The 19,990-nt window shown below is 41.4% G+C and overlaps 1 protein-coding gene across 2 annotated transcripts in view; it reads left to right on the top strand.

The window, feature by feature from the left end:
- The window catches only part of ccdc88b (coiled-coil domain containing 88B), an 80,038-nt gene that overhangs the window by 29,114 nt on the left and 30,934 nt on the right, over positions 1-19,990 (top strand). For both annotated transcript variants that reach the window (XM_049586200.1, XM_049586201.1), the window contains exons 10-19: positions 906-1,064; positions 3,605-3,751; positions 5,103-5,277; positions 5,508-5,623; positions 5,983-6,051; positions 8,988-9,680; positions 11,280-11,459; positions 15,023-15,363; positions 15,536-15,695; positions 18,663-19,049. In XM_049586200.1, coding sequence (XP_049442157.1) covers positions 906-1,064; positions 3,605-3,751; positions 5,103-5,277; positions 5,508-5,623; positions 5,983-6,051; positions 8,988-9,680; positions 11,280-11,459; positions 15,023-15,363; positions 15,536-15,695; positions 18,663-19,049 — 2,427 coding nt within the window. The remainder of the gene's footprint in view (positions 1-905; positions 1,065-3,604; positions 3,752-5,102; positions 5,278-5,507; positions 5,624-5,982; positions 6,052-8,987; positions 9,681-11,279; positions 11,460-15,022; positions 15,364-15,535; positions 15,696-18,662; positions 19,050-19,990) is intronic.

Here is a 19,990-nt window from a genome sequence, read left to right as displayed (position 1 = left end):
ATGTAAACCTAATCTTAATATGAACTTTAAAGGGACAGTTCACCCCCAAATCTTACCTGTAGTGCTGTTTATCAGGCTAGATTGTTTTGATGTGAGTTGCAGAGTGTTGGAGATATCGACCGTCGAGATGTCTGCCTTCTCTCCAATATAATGGAACTAGATGGCACTCAGCTTGTGGTGCTCAAATTGCCAAAAAAAACAACATTTGAGACACTCAACAGCAATGTCTCTCTCCAGAAATCATGACCTGGTTACTCAGAATAATAGTTACTCAGACCTTGTTGTGAGCAGTGTCAAGTAGGAACTCTTTTCTTTCTACCAAATTACACCCGCCAACTGTATCACTGCGTGCATCTACTCATGGATGAGATGTAAATATTAATGGCGTCTTCCTGGCTGAGCTGTAATGTTAGCTAGCTCAGTGGTGCTAGGTCACTTAGTAGGAGATGCAAGAGACAAAGAGACATTGCTGTTGGGTGTCTCAAATGTATTTTGACACTTTGAGCACCACAAGCTGAGCGCCATCTAGTTCCATTATATTGGAGAGAAAGCCGACACCTCTACGGCCGATATCTCCAACACTCGGCAACTCACACCAAAACAATCTAGGCTGATAAACAGCACTACAGCAGAGGAAAAATATGTATTTCAGATTTTGAAGTGAACGGTCTCTTCAGACTGAGATCTCGGAGAAATGAAGACAGCAAAATGTTATTTTTTTCGTCTTACAATCCCTGTACACACACACACACACACACACACACACACACACACCTTTCCCTCTTCCTGTATTAGACTTTGTCAACATTTGCTTTACTGCACATCTCCGATCTGTTCACAATCTTCTTTGACCTCATCTGCACGGGTGTATGAATGTGTGTGTGCCTGTGCGTGTGTGTCTGCAGAACCGCTCTCTGCAGGGTGAGGTGAGGGGCATGCGTGCACTACGGGATGAGCTGGACTGTGCCCGAGAGCGAGCTGCGCGGGCCGAGCAGCTCCAGACTGAGCTTCAGAGCTGTAAACACAGATTGCGCAGCCTGGAGCTCACACGCACTCAGCTGAAGGTACACACACACACACACACACACACACACACACACACAGACACGCACACAAACACACAATGTAAATGCACAGTTCACACACACATACTTCTGAATAAGTCATTTACACCAGAGAAAAAAAAAGCATTACAGAAACATCTATTCTACACCATGAAATACATTCAAATTGCTTTGGCAGTAAGTTGTATATTGGAGTCTCGCATACAGAATAACATCAAACATACTCATAGAGCCTTGATACACATGTACACACAAACATGAACTTTTCACAAAGCAAGACCTCATGCGAACATAACCAGTGAAGGTCACATGAAGACGATCCCCCTTTTTAACCTCACCCTGAGTAAGTATTTTTTAAAAAGAAGTACCTCTTTATCTCAAAAGCCATATATTCCCTCTCACGGCCCTGAGCATTTCAATCAAGAGCAAGTATGAACAACTCTGAAGCACAAAGCCAGGGAGATTATATTGTGTGATGTCATCAGGATTTACAGCCCGGAGCTGCTTCATTGACAAAGAGCAGAAGTATGTCTTCAGTTATTGGAGCTTTTACACCTAAATGAGATTTATTCTGAGGTAGTATAACTGTTCTGAGGCAGAAAATGTGCTCATATCCTTGTAAAACACCTCACAGTGTCCTCACTGTCACCTTCTCAGTCTTATTTGATTTATTCTGCCTTCACACTGCATCTCTGTGACAGCCCACATTAGCTGGCAGGATGATTTCTTTCTCGTGTTTGGGTTTATAATTAATTTTCACAATTTCACAGGGAGCTCTTGCGTGGTTGTTTAAACCCGAGGAGCAAATGTTGAATATTTACATGTTGAGATGTTTTCTCTTTCAAAAAATAAAATCCACCACACAACACTTCAAGAGTAATTTAGTTTTTATTACATCTTCGGTGTTATTTGCATAGATGTTTCCATCATTTCTATCGGTAATAACATTTTCTCACCAAGTTAATTGCAGAGATCTGAGGCATCAGATATCCGACAGGATAGCGCAAAGAAAAAGACGGATGGAGGGGGAAAAACACAATCAGTCAGGTTATTACTGATATTTGTGGCGTGCTCAAACGTGGCGTGGTTTAACGACTAAGTCAAGTGTTATAGATAAACTGGCTAAACTTCCGTCCTCTTTACAACCTGTCTGATCATCTAATTACTTGTGTTTCTCACCCTGTAGTTTGTTGTAGTGATGTTGCTGCATTACCTAATCTCAGAGTGCAATTAAAGGTTATTATCGCTGCTAGAAATTATGGTAAAAACTATTAGAATAAGCCTGGAATTGCCCTCAGCTGCCACTAAAGAGGACAAATGTGGATCCAAGATCAATTAGCTTTGAGATCTGCCGCAGCAAAAGACACAGTGTTATTGTTTCAGTTCAAAAGAAGACCCAAATGCAGTACAGCAGGCAGACAGGTGGATTTAACAAAAGGCGAGCTTTAAAGCAGCTGGTAAAATACATCCAAAACAGGCAGGCAACAAAATGAAGCTGGGAGCAAACTAGAATGGCACAATGAACACAGGGAAGTAATAACTAGGAACACAAGAGGCTAACACAGGCAAAGACACCAAACCAGGGAATGAATCCACAAACACAGACGTAGGAAAGACGTACATATACACTGAGACCTAATCACAAGAACATGACACGGCTAAAAAAAAAACAGTGAGCACGGGCAAAAGGAGGGAAACACAAGGACTGGCCAAGAATGGGTCTGCACTATTAGCACACCGGTGTACGCCTGCGGTGTGCCAAGTAGGTGGAGTCTGCACACCATTCAACAGTTGGTGGAGCCACCAGATATTCCAGATCTGCTACTAAATTTCATTACTGAGAGCGGCATATACATCACCACAACCACATAGCTCATACAAACACAAACAAGTCAAGTGAGATAAATAAGACAGAGAACTGATGACTGTCATTTAGGCTCCCATTACATCATATTGTGAACATTACTGACCATGCAGGCAATCATTCGTCAACTAGGAAAGCTACCATTGCTTTTGCCCTGTCATCCGACACTGATGTTTGTTTTATCAGCTGACAGTTACATGTTTGCTGCTGCACGCTGACAGATTATACTCCATTAAAACATCTTTCCCTGCCCTCACCATGACATATTAGGCGGTGCACAGGTGCATTGACATTGAGCAGACCCAGTGAAGACATAGAGGTTGTGGTCGGTAACATTAGGGTGGAGCAAATACAACTAATACAGGACAATTGTACAGGGAGAACTCTGACACAGGAAAGGACTAACGAAACTGAAACCAAGCAGGAGCGTATGAAAACAGGTGGATAAGAGGCAAAGTCAGGAAGTAAAACAAGATGTGACACATGAGGAGAGTGACCTCCAAAACTAAACACAAAACCCCAGAACCATGACACACAGGTAAACAATGTGAATCTCTCAGCAAATGCTTGGCCTTAATGTCCACCTTCATAAAGCCTTATTGACAAGAAGACTTCACTACATTATATACTGTATATAACACCATATACTATGTTTTTTACTCTCTGCTCCCTACAGGAGCAGCAGCAGCTGTGTGCAGCACTGCAGGAGACCAAGGTTCTTCTGGAAGAACAGCTAGCAGACGCACGGGCACGCTGCTCCTTGCTAAGAGAGCTGGAGAGGGACAACCTTCTGCTGCGTCAGAGGATCATAAACGTGGAAGCGGTGGGTGTAATTGAAGGATTGGATTTTTTCTAGAACATTTTAACATGCTTTAATGATCAAAAAACACTTTGCTTTCCTCATACTGTCTGCCTGAGTATACCTGTGTTCACCATCTGACTGAGATGCTCTATGTTAGTGCCTGATTCTCCTGAGTCTCCTGCTGAAAAAGCCCAGTCTGCTCTGATTGGTCAACGTATCCGGGTCTTCCATATTTCATCTTCTCTGCACCGTCATTGCGGCTGGGGAATGACTGTAACGGAGTATGGCAGCAACTTTCCTCCATTAAAAATCACAAATAATTGGCTGACCAATAGATCGCATACAATTAATGGCTCATTTATGCTTAACTTCAGATACATATACAGACAGGAACAGAGCCTTCTATCCATACTCTGCGTTAATTTTATCCGTATTTGTGCATGTTTTCTAAAAGCTTGCCGATATGGACAAAATGGCGCAATACTACTGGAGATCTTGGGGGCAGTGCAGTGTAGTTAAAGCGTTATATGACTGTAGGATACGACAATGACATTTTAAAAATGGCAAAATTGAATGAATCGGTGATAGTGAAAAGAATTCCCCGTCCACATGTTGCGATGTATTAAGTGGCCTCACAGACCACCTACATCGCTGCTTCCATTTACATGTACATTATTATGACCTCCTCCACTGTTGCCATGTTCACAGTTGTGTAAAACTTTTGATTTTGCCCTCTAGTGCCATCTAGTGGATGTATCTATGCCAAAATAAAGGATGCATGGAAGAATGAGGGCGGTGACGTGACATGAAAAATGCCCCCAAAAAAATCATATATAACAGCTTTCAAACATAACTGGACATGTTCCAGCAGGAATATGATCCGAAATTGGGGAGAAATGAACAACATTGTTATCCCGATGTTAGCATGTAGCTACATACAGCAGTGTAGGCTAGGTCATGTAAACACTCGCAGTAGCGTGCCTGGAGCACATGATCATAGAAATCTCTCATGAGGTGACATCATCTTTGAAAGTAGACAAAAAAACTTGAAAAGAGTGTATTTAGAACCCTCTAAAGCCTGAGGATATCCCTCACAGGAGTTACATTTACATACATTTACCTCTTTATTCAAAACTTTTAATATGAACATCCCACACTATATATGACGGGAAGTAAGATGAAAAGGTCCTGTTTAATGTTTGGATGTGTTATTTTCTATATGTGTATGCATATGCATGTGTCTGTTTAAGTGAGGAATTGCCTCAACCCTGCTTTAGATCTGGGTATGACTGCACATGTACTCTTTATGGGACCGGAGTGGCATTTCATGATGAATGAATGTCCGTGTGTGTGTGTGTGTGTGTGTGTGTAGGAGCGGGACACTGAGAGGCAGCGAGTAGATGAGCTACTGGAGATGAACATGAGCCTCGAGGCGGACCTGAGGCACTGCAGCAGCGGCGGCAGCGTTCCCGCTCCAGTCGCTGCGGATCACCTACGTTTCCTCCAATCAGAACTGGAGTCGGACGAGGAGCCAAGCGAGCTGATTGGTCAGAGCACCTGCCTCTCTGCACCTTGTCATTTAAGACATTTTAATTAACTGATAAGAGAAAATATGTTGAGGTAATGCTGGCCCACGGGTTATCAATCAACAATAACCAAGTGAATCTCTTCATATATCATTTTCTCTTTCCTCCATTTCTTTTTTTCTGCCTATCTGCCTCCCTCTCCCTCGTCTCTCTCCTGCTTTATTCTTTATTTCTTTCTCCCTCTGTCTCAGATCAGAAGCCGCTGAGTGTGGAGGTGGGCGAGGCTTCGACACTGATGCTGCTGGGAGCAGAGCAGGAGAATGCAGAGCTGAGGAGACGACTAGAGGAGCTGCAGGCCCACCAGGAGGTCAGGGTTCAGGAGTTCGAGGGTTATGACTCGCAGAAATAATCAATAACAGTTTAGCTCTCTGTGGTCATACATTGAAGCAGGTCATTATTAGAGATAACTCTGCCTGTCTGCACTTTAGAAGCACATGTCCAACTCCACTATATATAAATTAGCTTCCACATGCCCGTAGTGCATTTAATATCAGATATGATCATGTCTTGGTAGGAAGAAGCATTTCAGTCTAGAATTTTTAATGAAAATATCAGCAGATCCACCTTTCAAATCAACTTTAAGCTGCTCACTATCTGGGCAAATGAAACAGGAAAAGCAGGAAGCAACAGTTGGAGGAGTTAAACATCAATCTCTTCTTGCTGCAGGCTGATTCTCTAGATGCAAAGGATGAGCTGGCTTGCCTAGAGACGGAGCATCAGAACACTCTAAGAGAGGTGAGCTGTGAGCGAAATAAAGTCCTTCTGCAGACCTGAATTAAACAGATATGAATGAAATGGTTTCTTGGAGACTGGCCTGCTTCGTCAGACAGTGTTGAGCAACATGACGCTGTTGAGTGACTTAAAGGGACAGCTCACCCCACAGTCAAAAAGAGATGTTTTTCCTCTTACTTGTGGTGCAGTTTATGAGTCGAGATAGTTTTGGTTCGAGTTGCAGAGTGTTGGAGATATCGGCTGTAGAGATGTCTGCCTTCTTTTAAATATAATGGAACTAGATAACACTCAGCTTGCGGTGCTTAAAGCGCCAGAAAATACATTTGAAAAACAGCAGCAATGTCTCCTTCCAGAAATAATGACCTGGTTACTCAAGATAATCCACAGACCTGGTTGTGACCAGTTTCATGTAGGAACTATTTCCTTTCTACTGAACTACATCCGCCAATCATAACAGAATGAAGCATGCATCTACTGCTAGCTTACCTAGCACCACTGAGCTAGCTAATGTTACAGCTCAGCTGAGGATGAATGTTTACATCCCATGCTGTCATGAGCATGAACCTCTCATCCATAAGTAGATGCACCCTTGGTTCTGCCCTCTGGAAAGAGGCATTGCCCTTATGTGTGTTTTCTCTGTGTTAGCATAGGTTTTCTCTGGGTGCTCCGGCACCCTCCCAGAGTCCAAGGACATGCTGGTTCAGTTAATTGGTGACTTTAAAATGCCTGTAGGCATGACTGTGAGCATTAATGTCTGTCTATATGATAGTCTGGCAGCCTGTCCAGGTTGTATGCTGCCTCCAGCCCACTGTTAGCTGGGATTGGCTCCAGCCCCCCAGCAACCCTTAAGAGGATAAACATTTACAAAAGATGGATGGATGGATGGATGGATTTTGCATGAACTGTTCCTTTAAGTAACTATATGCAGATAGGATTGTCTAAGGAGTAAGAAAATAAAAGCTTATATCATCTTTGACACTAAGTACTTAGTAATCATAGGCATATGATCGTTTTGTGCGGTAAACTAATTAAACTGAATGCTGAAATAATTAGTCATTCACTTATTATCAGTCTGTTTAATTGATTTGTCAACATATACTTAATGACTCTACGACTCCTCCACCCTCATCAGGACCAAAAACACCAGGATATGCAACCTGATATTACAACATTACCAACATGACAAAATTAAATTAAATACAATAAAAAAACATGCTCTATATTATACTGCATAACAGTATGTATATGCATACACAGTTCAGTTCAGTTCAGTTTTATTATTAATGTCCCAAAGGGCAAATTAGGTTGCAGCGGCATAGAGGCACAAAAACACACACATAAAAACATGGTAAGACAGTACATAACATGGAGACAATACAAGTAAGCACACAGACAGCAGTTACCGAGCAGTATGCTAGCACACACCAAGTCAACAAGACTACCAGCTGACTCCCATTAATAATTATACTAAATAGGCTAGAATAAGCTAAAAATAATAAATATGGTACGTGTTCCGGGCACAGTGACCAGTAAAGTGCACAAAATGACACTAAGACACACAGTGTCTGGTAAAGTGCAACTCTCAAGGAGTGATCAAGAAAAAAGTGCCAGTCAATACATAGCATACAGACAGCTGTAGACACACACCAGTAAAACATATTGCTATTACGTCAAATCAAAAATTACAGCACCAAAATGTCTAATATCAAGGTGTATCAGACATTCAGTTTGTGGGACTCATTATCAACATTAATACCTTGATTTACCGCTTTATCAGAATCCATAATTAAACACAATCAGAAACACTCAGACACAGTTTATTTAATGACCGGTCAACCTGAACCAATCGATTGGAATTTCAGTCATAATATGTGCACCCAGTGTTTAAATGGCCATAGTTGGTAGCGTTATACATACCTCCTTCCATTCATGTGTTGGTCTGCAACGAAAAGTGTCCCAGTGGTGGTCTGTAGCCTCTGTTCAGTTCGTTGTCTTTGTCAATAGCTTAGCAGGTGCTGTCTACATTGTCCCACTTCAAATGAGCAATAAATGATGTCCATGTGATGTAATTTATTGACCAACCCTTGCAATATTTATCGTACTTTTAATCAGTCAATTTTAAATGTTAACATTTGCCACTTGTCACTCTATCATATCATTCTGCAATGAATACATGTGTGAAGACATCTCTTTTGGCTCTGATAAATCTGTGACTCACATTTGCTGATTCTATAATGATAAAAGGATTAATTATAATTAAAATAATCAATATATTAAATGATTGCAGCCCTATTAATGTCACACAGAGTATAATATAAAAATAACTCAGAGGCTGTTTGAACCACCAATTCATACTCTACTTCCTATAAAAATAGTGTGAGTATCGGATATAACTCGCACACAAACATCTACAGATGCTGTGTCAGCTGTATTGAAGTGTAAAACAGATGAATCTACACATCACTGAGAAACACTGATAACTTTTGATCGCAACGGTGTAGCGGCTCAGATGTATGAATGCAGTAGAAATCATTTTCTTTTTACACTGTATATCATATATTCTCTTTATTGTACTATTATATATGATGGCTGCAGCCAGTCCTTCTTTTCAGGCTGCACTGAGTTTTCTTTGGTTATTTGTGCTTTTGTGTACTATTTTTATAACAAAACAAAAGTCATTTAAATCAATCTCTAGTTGTTCTGTTGGCATTTATGCTTCTTTTGTCTTTTTCTCCTTACTTTTTTTTACTTCCTTGTATTGTATGTGGACGCATTTGGAGTAAGAATTAAGTGGTTTCAGTCATCTTCCTCACAATGCATCCAAGATTAGTCATGTTCGATACATGAACCAAAAGAAATTAAACAAAGACAACAAAAGAAGCACAAAGAGATTCAAAGCTGTAAAAGAATTTAAATCTAACTTTCATTATACTTTTCAGTTTCAAAACTTGAAGAATGAAAATGCCACTTTGAAGCAGCACCTGGAACAACTGGTGACCAAACTGCAACACCTAGAGGAAAAGACGAAGGAGGAGGGAGTGAAGAAGCCTGACAGAGAGGAGGAGGTGGAGAGAGGAGTCCAGGGCTCTGAATCCTGCAGGGGAGAGGGGGAAGGAAGGGTGAAGGTGATGGGGGTGAGGGAAAGAAGAGAAGAAGTCATTGGGACCCATAGGGAAGCAGGAGTTGGGGAAGAAATTCTCCATGTTGAAGGGGAAAAAGGAGAACCATGTGATGAGGAGGTCGAGTCCAAGAGGAGAGGAGAGGCAGAGGGAGGCCAGAAAGACAAAGAGAAGAAGGAGAAAGAAACACAGATAAATCAAGAACAGACTGCAGAAACAACAGAGATCCAAAATCACCAAAAACATGTAGAAGATAATACGGAGACAACAGCTGTAGACCAGGTTGTTTGTTCCCTGTCTGGTCCTGATGTGGAGCTTCTGACAAACCGGCTCCAGGAGGCCCAGGAGGAGGCTGACAGACAGGCGATGGTGGCCCAGGACCTGCGCTCCAAGCTGGGGGAGCAGAGTAGGAAGACCTGGGAGGCTGAGCAGAGGCTGGTGGTCCTGGAGGCCGAGCTGCAGCGTCTGAAGAAAGCTGCAGAGAGTCTGGGAGATGCCCGCAGGCAGATAGAGGTATGGATGGATGGATGGATGGATGGATGGATGGATGGATGAAAATGTGCTAATAGAGATATCTACATCATGGATGTGTGGATTTTCACTTATTCCCTAAAATATCTCAAAATGGAGCAAATGAATTGGAACAAGAATTTGTACAGAAAATGTTCCTAAATGATGAACTTTAATAACATTGGTGCTCCCTGCATTTTTCATCTAGCACCATCAGCAGACATTTTTATTTTATTTATGACCAAAAAAACTGCAAAACAAATGACATTCTTATCAGCCTTTAGCTGTGCTCTAAGTTTAGCTCAAATTAGCAACTGTTAGTCTGCTAAGAAGTAAGATGGAACATGGTGAACATTATACCTGCTAGATATCAGCATGTCAGCATTGTCATTTTGAGCAAGTTAACATGCTTGCTGTGCCAAGGTACAGTCACACAGAGCTGCTTAGCATAGCTGTAGACTCTAATGGTACTTGTCCACAAGATTCATCATTCCCATCTCTACAATTCATTGTCCGTGTAAGCAGCCATGTAATGCATTCTAGTAGCCCTGTGTTGTGTTTCCAGAGACGGGGCGTCCACTAATCATTTGCATCAAGTTGAATTTAGGCTACAGTATGCAAATTAGGGGCATCCAGCACGACTCACTGCATATGGAAACTCACAATTTTTTTTTTTTTTTACTAACTTAAATGTTATTCATCTAAAATGAGGACGGATTCAGCAACTGCATGGTTTAACTCTCCCCTCAGATGTTTTCAGAAACACATTTCTGTTAACTATTTTCTTTATATAGGACACTATTTCACATCCCCCGTTGGTTTGTGGACTACCGTTTTGAAGCCTCGAGTACGGCGTGTTGGACATCACCATCTTGACTTTTTGCACCCAGAAATGATCAAACCTGGGTGAGAGGCCGGCGCTTTGGAGGAGCAAGGGGTGAATAGAGAAGCCGAGGACACTATCGGCAGACAGCCTGTTACTCAAAGTGACCACGCCCTTAATTATGCATAACTTCAAGCCTTAAAAAAATGTAAACAGGTGACTTATATTAGCTGTAGGGACCTAAACCATGTTTTTGTACCAGGCTGTAAACATGTTTATTTGTGCTGTTAAGCTGGGTATTTTAACATGGTGGTCTGTGACTGACTTCAGGAGCCAGCCTCAAGTGGCCATTCGAGGAACTGCAGTTTTTAGCACTTCCATGTTGGCTTCAGATTTCAGCCCTTGAGGTTGCTCCGTGATTGCTGAACACCTGCCTGTGGACAGATTTTAGATGTTTGAATGTTCAGCTGACCTGCTGTCAAAAGACTCTTTAGGTTCTGCTCGCAGTTTACTGAAGTTAATAAATTGGAAGCTTATAGACTGAACACACTCCTCATTTCTCCATAATAAGCTCCAAGTTACCTTGTTATGAAAGTTTTACACAAGTTCGTCTCTAAATAACTAAAGAAAACTGTGTGACCCATAAGTTAAAGCCTCACCCGTCAAGTGAGTATTAAAATGTTTGCTGAGTGTTTATTTCCAGTATGTACATATAATCAGGTGTCTGTATGAATAGATAGATAGTTCCCCAGCTCAGTATCCTCCTGTTGTCCTTGCAGGTTCTTCAGTCGGAGGGTTTGGTCATGGAGGAGGAGCTGTGCCGCCTGCGGAGCCAAGCGGAGCTCCACAGAATGCAGACCACGGTCATCGCCACCCTGGAGGGAGAGCGGGCCGCACTGGAGAGAGACAGGGACACGCTACGCAGCACCATGGATGCTCTACGCACCGCCCAGCGCAAGGTTAGAGAGTACACATGCACACACACACACACACACACACACGCGATGCAGCTGTGACACTAAACATTGTCATAACCATGGCAGATGTCATTTTACTTCATGGGAGATGGACGAGGGGCAGGGAAGAGACATGAACAAACCAAATATAAAAGAGTTTTGTGATGTAACACAACCTCCCAGTAATTATTCAATTTTTATTGTTCAATAATTTCTATACTTAGTTACATTAAATACTTAACATTAGACAAGGGCTCTGTTTGCCAAATAAATGTGTTTTGTTTTGTTTTGCATTTATATCTGAAATGTAATTACATTATTGCATGCAGAAAGTGTTCAGCGGGAGGTGAATTTGACAGCATGAAGTGAAACGGATGATTCAAGCTGAGAGCAAAACAACATGTTTTTATACACCCAGTATTGCGAGAGCGAGTCTGTTTTGATCTGAGATGTTCACATATTGACAAGGAACTCATCCACGCTCAGAGGAGAGATCACAGCTTTTGACACAACTTATTTGGTGCTTTTCCCTAGAAGGTTCAAGGAAAAACCAAACCAAGAATCCCTGTTTTCAGACTCTCTGTCGCAGGGGTGTGGAAGTCTTTGAGATTTCCTGAAAGGAAAAAAAGTGATTCAGAATAATGTGTTTAATGTGCTATTTGCAGTAAAAATGCAAGACATCACAGAAATTGCAAGCTAAGTGGAAAAGCAGTGCTAAGTCAGCATTAAAGAAATACCATAAAAGGGGTTCATGAATACCTCCCATTCAGAGAGAGTCGTACGTAATCCTCCTTCTGATGTTGTAATATTTGACTGTACTACCCGCCCTCTTTTCATAAAGAGAAGATCAACTCTTTATTGTGCTTGTTGTATTTAAAAATCTACTAACATAAATAGAGCTGTACTTATCTCTTAGTACACTCGGTGTTGGCTGAGAAAATATATTCAGACATGTTTCTACAATATCCAGTTCAGTGTGAATGAGCATGTTAGAAATGAATGTGTTTCGGCTGTGACACCATCCACCTATATGATCCCATGAAATCAGGTCATATAGATGTAGATACCTTTGAAAAACAGTGGATTATTCCTTTAATTTCCCAACACTAAAACAACAATCCACTGTCTGAATGTTACAGTAGAGGAAGTACTGTGCTATCATTTTGGTTAATGTGTAAATTAATGTACATCCACACAGTCAGCACTAAAATATGTTCATTTCAATGCTCGATGATTTAATTCCTGAAACAAAAGAGCTTCCAGTCATGTTTGAGTTAGACTTTGTATTCTGACTACCAGGATGAGAAGAAAAGACTCAGATTAATGGAGACTATAACAGTCTGTGTTAAATGAAACATGAAATGCACTCTACTTCTTTCAGCTGTAGGGGTGAATAAAACCCAAATAGGAAATTACAACTCATCTGCATCCTCTTTCTACCCTTTGCTTCCTTGTTGTTATTGTTGTTGTTGTTGTTGTTGTTTGGATTTACTGAATTACTCTGTGCTGAAACATAACCAACAATGTAGTATTGATTTGGTCATTTCATTGATCCATTCATGCAGAAATATGGTGCAAAGATTGATTTAATTTGCATTAATTAATGCGATGTGATTCTAAGTCTGGAGGAAACGGCTCCTTAAAGGAGCATTTAAGGTTCCCCTGGGGAGGTATGATCACATTCAGTGTCATTCACCAAACACATTGTGTGAATCCTTCAGCTCTAACAACAGTGACGAATTCATTTTCTTCCTTAAATAACTTTTGTAAAGCTGATTTTTATAACATATAGAAATCTGAATTGTTTGCATCCACATTTACAAGCTTGCACTCTTATTCTTTACTGCCTTTCTTGGCACATTGCTAAGTTTCCGACACCTGTAGATCAGTGGAATAGCTGGAATCTCACCTGCAAACCTAAAGAGACAGGTCACCCAAAAAACATCCCTTATTTGTTCTCTTGCTTGTCTGTCTTTTTTGTTTTGTCCCTGAAACTGTAAAGTGTCTTTGAGTGCCTTGAAATGCACAATATAAGTATAATGTATAATTATTATTATTATTATTGTTACATATTTTTCTACTTACCTGTTGAGAACAAAACAACAGGGATGATCCTGGGCCACATGAGGCCTTTGCTGAAACATTTCTTTGTGTTTTTCTATTGTCCTGGTGCTATATTTAGTTACAATAGCATCAAACAATATTCCCAAATCACAAAATGTAACCATTTAAATTACTTGAATATTTTGTCCACCACTGCGTATGTTTTTACCTTTATCTAAACCTAATCCTAATATTAACTGTCAAGGGACAGCTCACTCACAAATCAGAATTTTTTCCTCTTACCTGTAGTGCTATTAATCAGTCTTGATTGTTTGGTGTGAGTTGCTGAGTGTTGGAGATATCAGCCGTAGAGATGTCTGCCTTCTCTCCAATATAATGAAACTAAATGGCACTCAGCTTGTGGTGCTCAAATTGCCAAAAATACATTTAAAAACTCAACAGCAATGTCTCTTTCCAGGAATCATGACCGGGTTACTCAAGATAATCCACAGACCTTGTTGTGAGCTGTTTCATGTAGGAGCTATTTCCTTTCTACCAAACTACACCCGCCAACCGTATCACTGCGCAGGAGTAAGTGTGCATCTACCGCTAGCTCACCTAGCACCACTGAGCTAGCTAACATTACAGCTCAGCCGAGGAGAAGGCCTTTAATATTTACATCTCGCGTTGTCACAAGCACGAGCCTCATCCATGAGAACATGCAAATGATTCTGATTCATCTCTTTAACAATCAACAACTCACGTCAAAACAATCTAGACTGATAAACAGCACTACAGGTAAGAGGAAAAATATGTATTTTTGATTTTGGAGTGAACTGTCTCTTTAAGTCGTGAAGTACTTAATACCTATGTACAGTACAGTGAAATATTTTTGCACAACAGAATTGCTACTTTTACCAGGAAACCATCTGAATATTTCCTCCACAACTGTGCATGAGATGAGCAAAACATGGTCTGCTCCAAATAAATAGATAAATAAATAGATAAACTCCACAGGGCACCCTTCAGTAATTCCTGACTAAGAATTTCCACAAGTTACATAAAAAAGAACCAGGAGGAGAGTCCAAACCATACTGCAGTTTGAAAAGTTTAAAAAGTGTGTCGAGTGAGCCGTTACGGATGCCAAGATGCTCCACAGAACAATTTAGAAGATCTTTTGTGCCCTAAGCTGGGAAACTTTTAAATAACATATTTTTGGGTTAGGTTTCAAGTATTTTCAACATATTTCTAAGGTTTTGCTTCTCATTTATTGTCTATTTTATTCATCTCGTTTGTAGGTGCATCACTTTTTGATGGCCTTTAGTTTGATGAACACAGTCTTTTAATTAAGTGTCTTGAGCTACAGTAATGGAGCATGTTTTCCATGAGCTAGTTTTTGTCCTGTCTAAATTTGTGTGCTTTGGTTATTTGCTGCTGTGCGTGGGCATTAAAAGATGTGTCTCATCTGAAGTGGCCAGTAAGAATCGAAGAGCATTACTCATCCATCTTGTCTCTTCTGCCAGAGCGACCAGTTAGAGCTCACCACTCAGACTCTCAGGGCAGAGGTAGAACGACAAGGTCGGAGTCTGGAGACTTCTCGCCGCCGGGAGGAGGAGCTGGAGGCAGAGCTCCGCGAGGCCACCGTGGAGGCCGAATCTCTGGCCCGGGCACGAGACCAGGCACTGCTGGAGGCATCCAGGCTGGAGCAGGAGAAGGAGGTGTGTCAGTCGGAGCTGGACGGCCAGCGGAAGGAGGGGAGACAGAGAGAGAGGGAGGCAACGAGGCTGAGGCAGCAGCTGGAGAGCACGACCCTCGCCCTGGAGCACAGCAACCAGAGAGCTCGGGCTCTGGACGCTGAACACAGGTACACACACTCCTGTTCACACACTTAACCCTGATCACAAGCTGAGGTATGCAATTAACTTTACAAGGCATCAGAGAGAGCTACTTGGCTGCACTATGCATTTATCTTTAATGTCAACTCTATCTTCATTCAACCTGTGTCTGACCTGTGCTGCTGCTCTGTGTATGTGCAGACATGTGTGTCAGCAGCTGTCTGAATCGAAGGAGCTCTGCACTCGGCTGCAGGACCTGGAGAATGAGCACAGCACTCGATTAAGCAGCATGGAGGAGGGTAAACAGCAGCTGCAGGAGCAGTACGCAGATGCTCAGGCCAAGATTAGCTCACTGTCCCAGGTGTGTGTGTATGACTCTGTGTGTGTGTGTGAGACAGAGAGAGAGAGACGTGGTAGTTTAGTCACTGACTGCAGGGATGTAGCAAAAGGTAAACTCACCCACACTCAGCTTTCTCACCTTTCGAGACAGCAGAAATTTTCTTTATAAGCAGAGATCTGTTCTTAGTCATCGTACTAATAGTCCATTGTATTCTGTTTCTCTGTCTGTTCTGCATAATAATTCAGTGAGCTCATACTGGAGGAGATTCAAAATTTAGTATGCTCAAAGAATGCAATTTGCATACCAAATTTGCCGGATTTTTCACTGTGTTGTTGATGGACATTGCCGTCCCACAATGCAATTCACATGGGAAGCACAGACTCCGCTCACAGGCTGGGAAGTGTCTTTCCCTGAGTGTGAAATTTATGCACTGTGTAGTGTCCTCAAGAATTCCCTCAATGGAACGAATACACTAGTTTCTGCTAACAGTGCCAGAATGCAATGTGCACTGTTGCGCAACCGTACATCTGTCAGTGTGTCAGTGATGATGCAAAACGATGATGAATAGTAAATGTCCAAAAGCTCAGTTCACTCCACACTTAAAAAACCCACCAAAAAACTAAAAAGAAAACTCAATGAAGGCTGTGTCTGATTTCGCGCTGTATTCATGATATAGTCCACTATACAGTGAACATATGTAAGTGAGAATTATTTTATCCTACATAGTGGAATCAAAGTATCCCACAATGCATTGACAAAAGTTGTGTACAACCATCATGCTTCGTGCTGGAGACGATGCCTTGCTGGTGTAAAAAGAGCAGCACATCCCAGTCTTCCCTAATTCTGTTAATTCAGTTTCAAAGAACAAACAATGACAGATTGATATTGGGTGGCATTTCCACAGAGCTATAAGGGCAATTTATACAAAGCTTTATTAAGAAGTATTTTCAATGGGAGCATAGTTTGTTTGTCCTCATGACGACAGGCATAAGTAAAATCTATGAGTTGTGCAAAGAAAATATTTTTAATGTGAGCAGGGCAGCGCATTACAACACAAACGGCCACTTTGTATTTATTAATTTTGGAGAATACACTCAGCATAATATCATGTAGGCTATTTATCACAAAATGCATATCGGTATTCATCACAGATGCATAAAGAGAACTGGATACAGCATTGGAGTTGAAGCCTCATTCATCCCTATGAAAGTTGCTCAGTAGCGCTTGAAGCCAAAAATGTTCACCCTCCTGGATTTTCTGCATCATTCGGCCCATAGAGCAGACACACTACTGACTTTTGGGAGCCAAGCAGCCTTCACTGACTTGAATGGGGATAAAGTGATTCAGTCATACAGCTCTTCTAGACTTTGGGAATGTTATCAGACTTAATGCATCAAATCCCCAAAGTAAAACGAGTCATTTTGTGGAGTTGTGACACTCAAAAAATATATCCACTGATTTACAGACGTCTCTTTCACAATTTAAGTCTTCAGGAAAAGTCTTTTGGGCCCAGTGGCATCATGTGATGGACCCAGAGGTTGTAATTCCACATTTTGGCCACGATGTAAAATTGGCTGAATCCAAATGTCCGGACTTCACCGAACTTGCAGACTCGTGGACTTTGCGGGCACGTTCCCGGGAAGTGTGGGAGCGCTTAGGGCTCCAAATCAACAATTCACCCAGTCCACAAGGGGCCTCATGTGGACTTTCTGCAGACTTCCAGAGAGTCCGATTGGGGTGCAGGCTTTGGCAGACTTCACTGATTCAATAGCCCACAGTTTAATGCCATACGAATGTGACATTGTGTTTGTTTTTTTTAACCCGCCGAAAAAAACCAGCAATTTAAAATGCTACTTGAATTGCATAGGCCAAAAATAATATTCAGCCACATCATGATACAGAGATATGTTGAAGTTTAGGTTGTAGAGGGAATGAAAATGCATTTAATCGTGTGAAATAGGCTAAAAAATTGGCAGAAAAATACAAAAGAAGGTCTTTTAATGTAAGTTATACTCAATTTATTGAGTTATAGTCCTTATTTACAAACATTTCTGTTTTTGAACGTGTGTAGCCTGTGATAAAGAGATGTTTTAATAGCCTACATTTTTGTTCAGTCACATTTTGTTTTCTGCAGGGACAGATGAGTCGGCACTGTTCATCAACTTATATCACATGAATATGACAGCAGCGATAGTTGAACGTTTCCAAAGCAGCGAGTAAAACAGTGTCGAAGGCTGTCTATCAGATGCTTGCAGTCTCTGCTCTCGCAGACTTTATGTGATGATGGTGAATACGTCAAACTACGTACAACTTAAGCACCCGAGGGCTCAGTCTGCAAGTCCAGAGGGTGGACATTTGGATTCAGCCATTGGCTTCAAAGCCAGGAGCACTTCCTGGTGGCCTGGTATTTAGTGTGGATGGTCGCTCAGCCAACGTTGATGTGGCACGTTTTAATTGTGAGACACCAATCATATCATTAATGACACAGAGAAAATGACCAAAATGATGTGCAAATGTTTTTTAACATTTTGTATGTGAACTCTATATGGTCCTGTACATAGGACTCCCTAGATAGTGAGTAGAGAAGTGAGTAGTGAATGAATGAATGAATAATTTTTGACACAACCAAAATCTGGGGAAAAAGGTTTAGCTTTACTTTTGTTGAACTGTCACTGCACTGAATGTTTTCCTGCTAGCATACATTCATTTCTTGTCTACTAATTGCTAACTTAGTGTGCTGTTAACATTAGTAGACTGTCCGTACTGTATGGAATTAGAATGCAGCAGAGAATTGGGCTATAGTATAGGATTGAAGTGATCATATGAAGATTGGTCCACTTGAGAACGTACAGTAAAGACCAATAAACTTTTCTAACTAACCTATAGTCTAAATTTGAGCTTTTGATTTGTCTTATGAAGATCACAGTTTTATTTTCCACACATTATAATCTCTGAACGCTGCATTGCTTCTCATCTCTCTCCAATCAGGATCTATCCAACGAGCAGGCTCATTCCCAGAAGCTGTCCACTGAAGTCGAACGTCTGAACCAGAAACTACAAAAAGCTGAGGCTGAACTAAAGACAACAACTGATTCTCTCAGCCAATCACAGGAGAGAATAGAGTCGCTCTCCCAGAGCCTTAAGAAAAGTGAATCTCTTCTCCAAAAGAGAAGTGCAGAATTGGACGCTATGTCTAATTCAAATTCAGACTCCTCAAGCAAAATGCACATTTGTCAGATGCAAACCCAGGAGACGTCACATCTGGATCAATCCCCCGCAGCTGGCAAAGGTCATGACCTTTCACTGACCCATGATTATGCCACAGGAGAGACGGAGAGGCAGCTGAGTGAGAGGTTGATAGAGCTGGAAAGAGAGGTGTGTATCTGTGTTTGAATATATTTCTGTGACTGATATGTGTGGCAGCCTTTGAATCTCATTTTGTGGTATGTCTGTCTGGTTCGGTGCAACTCCTGTGTGATGAAGATGATCTATATTATGTTGAAGCTCTTGCTCTAGGGATGCTTGACGACTATCAACTCACAGTAGGCCGCCACTTCCACGAGTGCAGCACTTTATTTCCAGGACTACCGCTTTATCTCTGCTCATCAGTTTTTATAATGTCACCTCGGCTACTGTTAATCTTCCTTATCTCGTCTGCTGCTCTCTTGCTCCAGCTCTTACTTTTTCTCTTTCTCTCAAACACACACACACATACACACACACATAAACTCTAACATCAAGCTGTAAGGGGCAGCTCCAGTGCCGCCAAGGTCGGGAATTTCATTCAACGCATTGCTCGGTGGGTATGGTGCTGCATTAAAGCTGTCAGGATTTAAAGTTTTAGATTAGGATGGATGAAGCGAGGCACTAGCACCTGTAGCACCAGTACAACAACGTAAAAAAAATACTCTATCAGAAGTTAAAGTAAAGTTCAGAAGTGTTATCGGAAAAATGTCCTTAATGGGACAGTTTTGAATTTTGAAGCGGGGTTGTATTTGGTGCTCATGGTCAGTGTATTATCTACGGTAGATGTCTGTCGGCATTACCCCACTTTGGAGAAGCATAGGAGTACTAACACTAAAGCTAAGCAATGTACTGCTGTGGACAGAGGCTGCAACAAAACATATTTTTTAATCCATGTAAAAAAAAAAAGCTCCACCGAAACAATAATATCAGTTCAAATGTACGCTATATTGAAAATATTTTCATCATTTTACCTCGATGTTGACAGCCCATTTAGACAGGTGAGCCTTTAATGGCTTCAGGTCCCCATGAATGCTCTCGTCAAAGCCAGACTCCATTGACAAAAACAGTAA

This window comes from Epinephelus fuscoguttatus, linkage group LG9 (assembly GCF_011397635.1).
Source record: "Epinephelus fuscoguttatus linkage group LG9, E.fuscoguttatus.final_Chr_v1".
Classification (NCBI taxonomy): domain Eukaryota; kingdom Metazoa; phylum Chordata; class Actinopteri; order Perciformes; family Serranidae; genus Epinephelus; species Epinephelus fuscoguttatus.
This window is presented reverse-complemented; position numbering and strand designations above follow the sequence as displayed.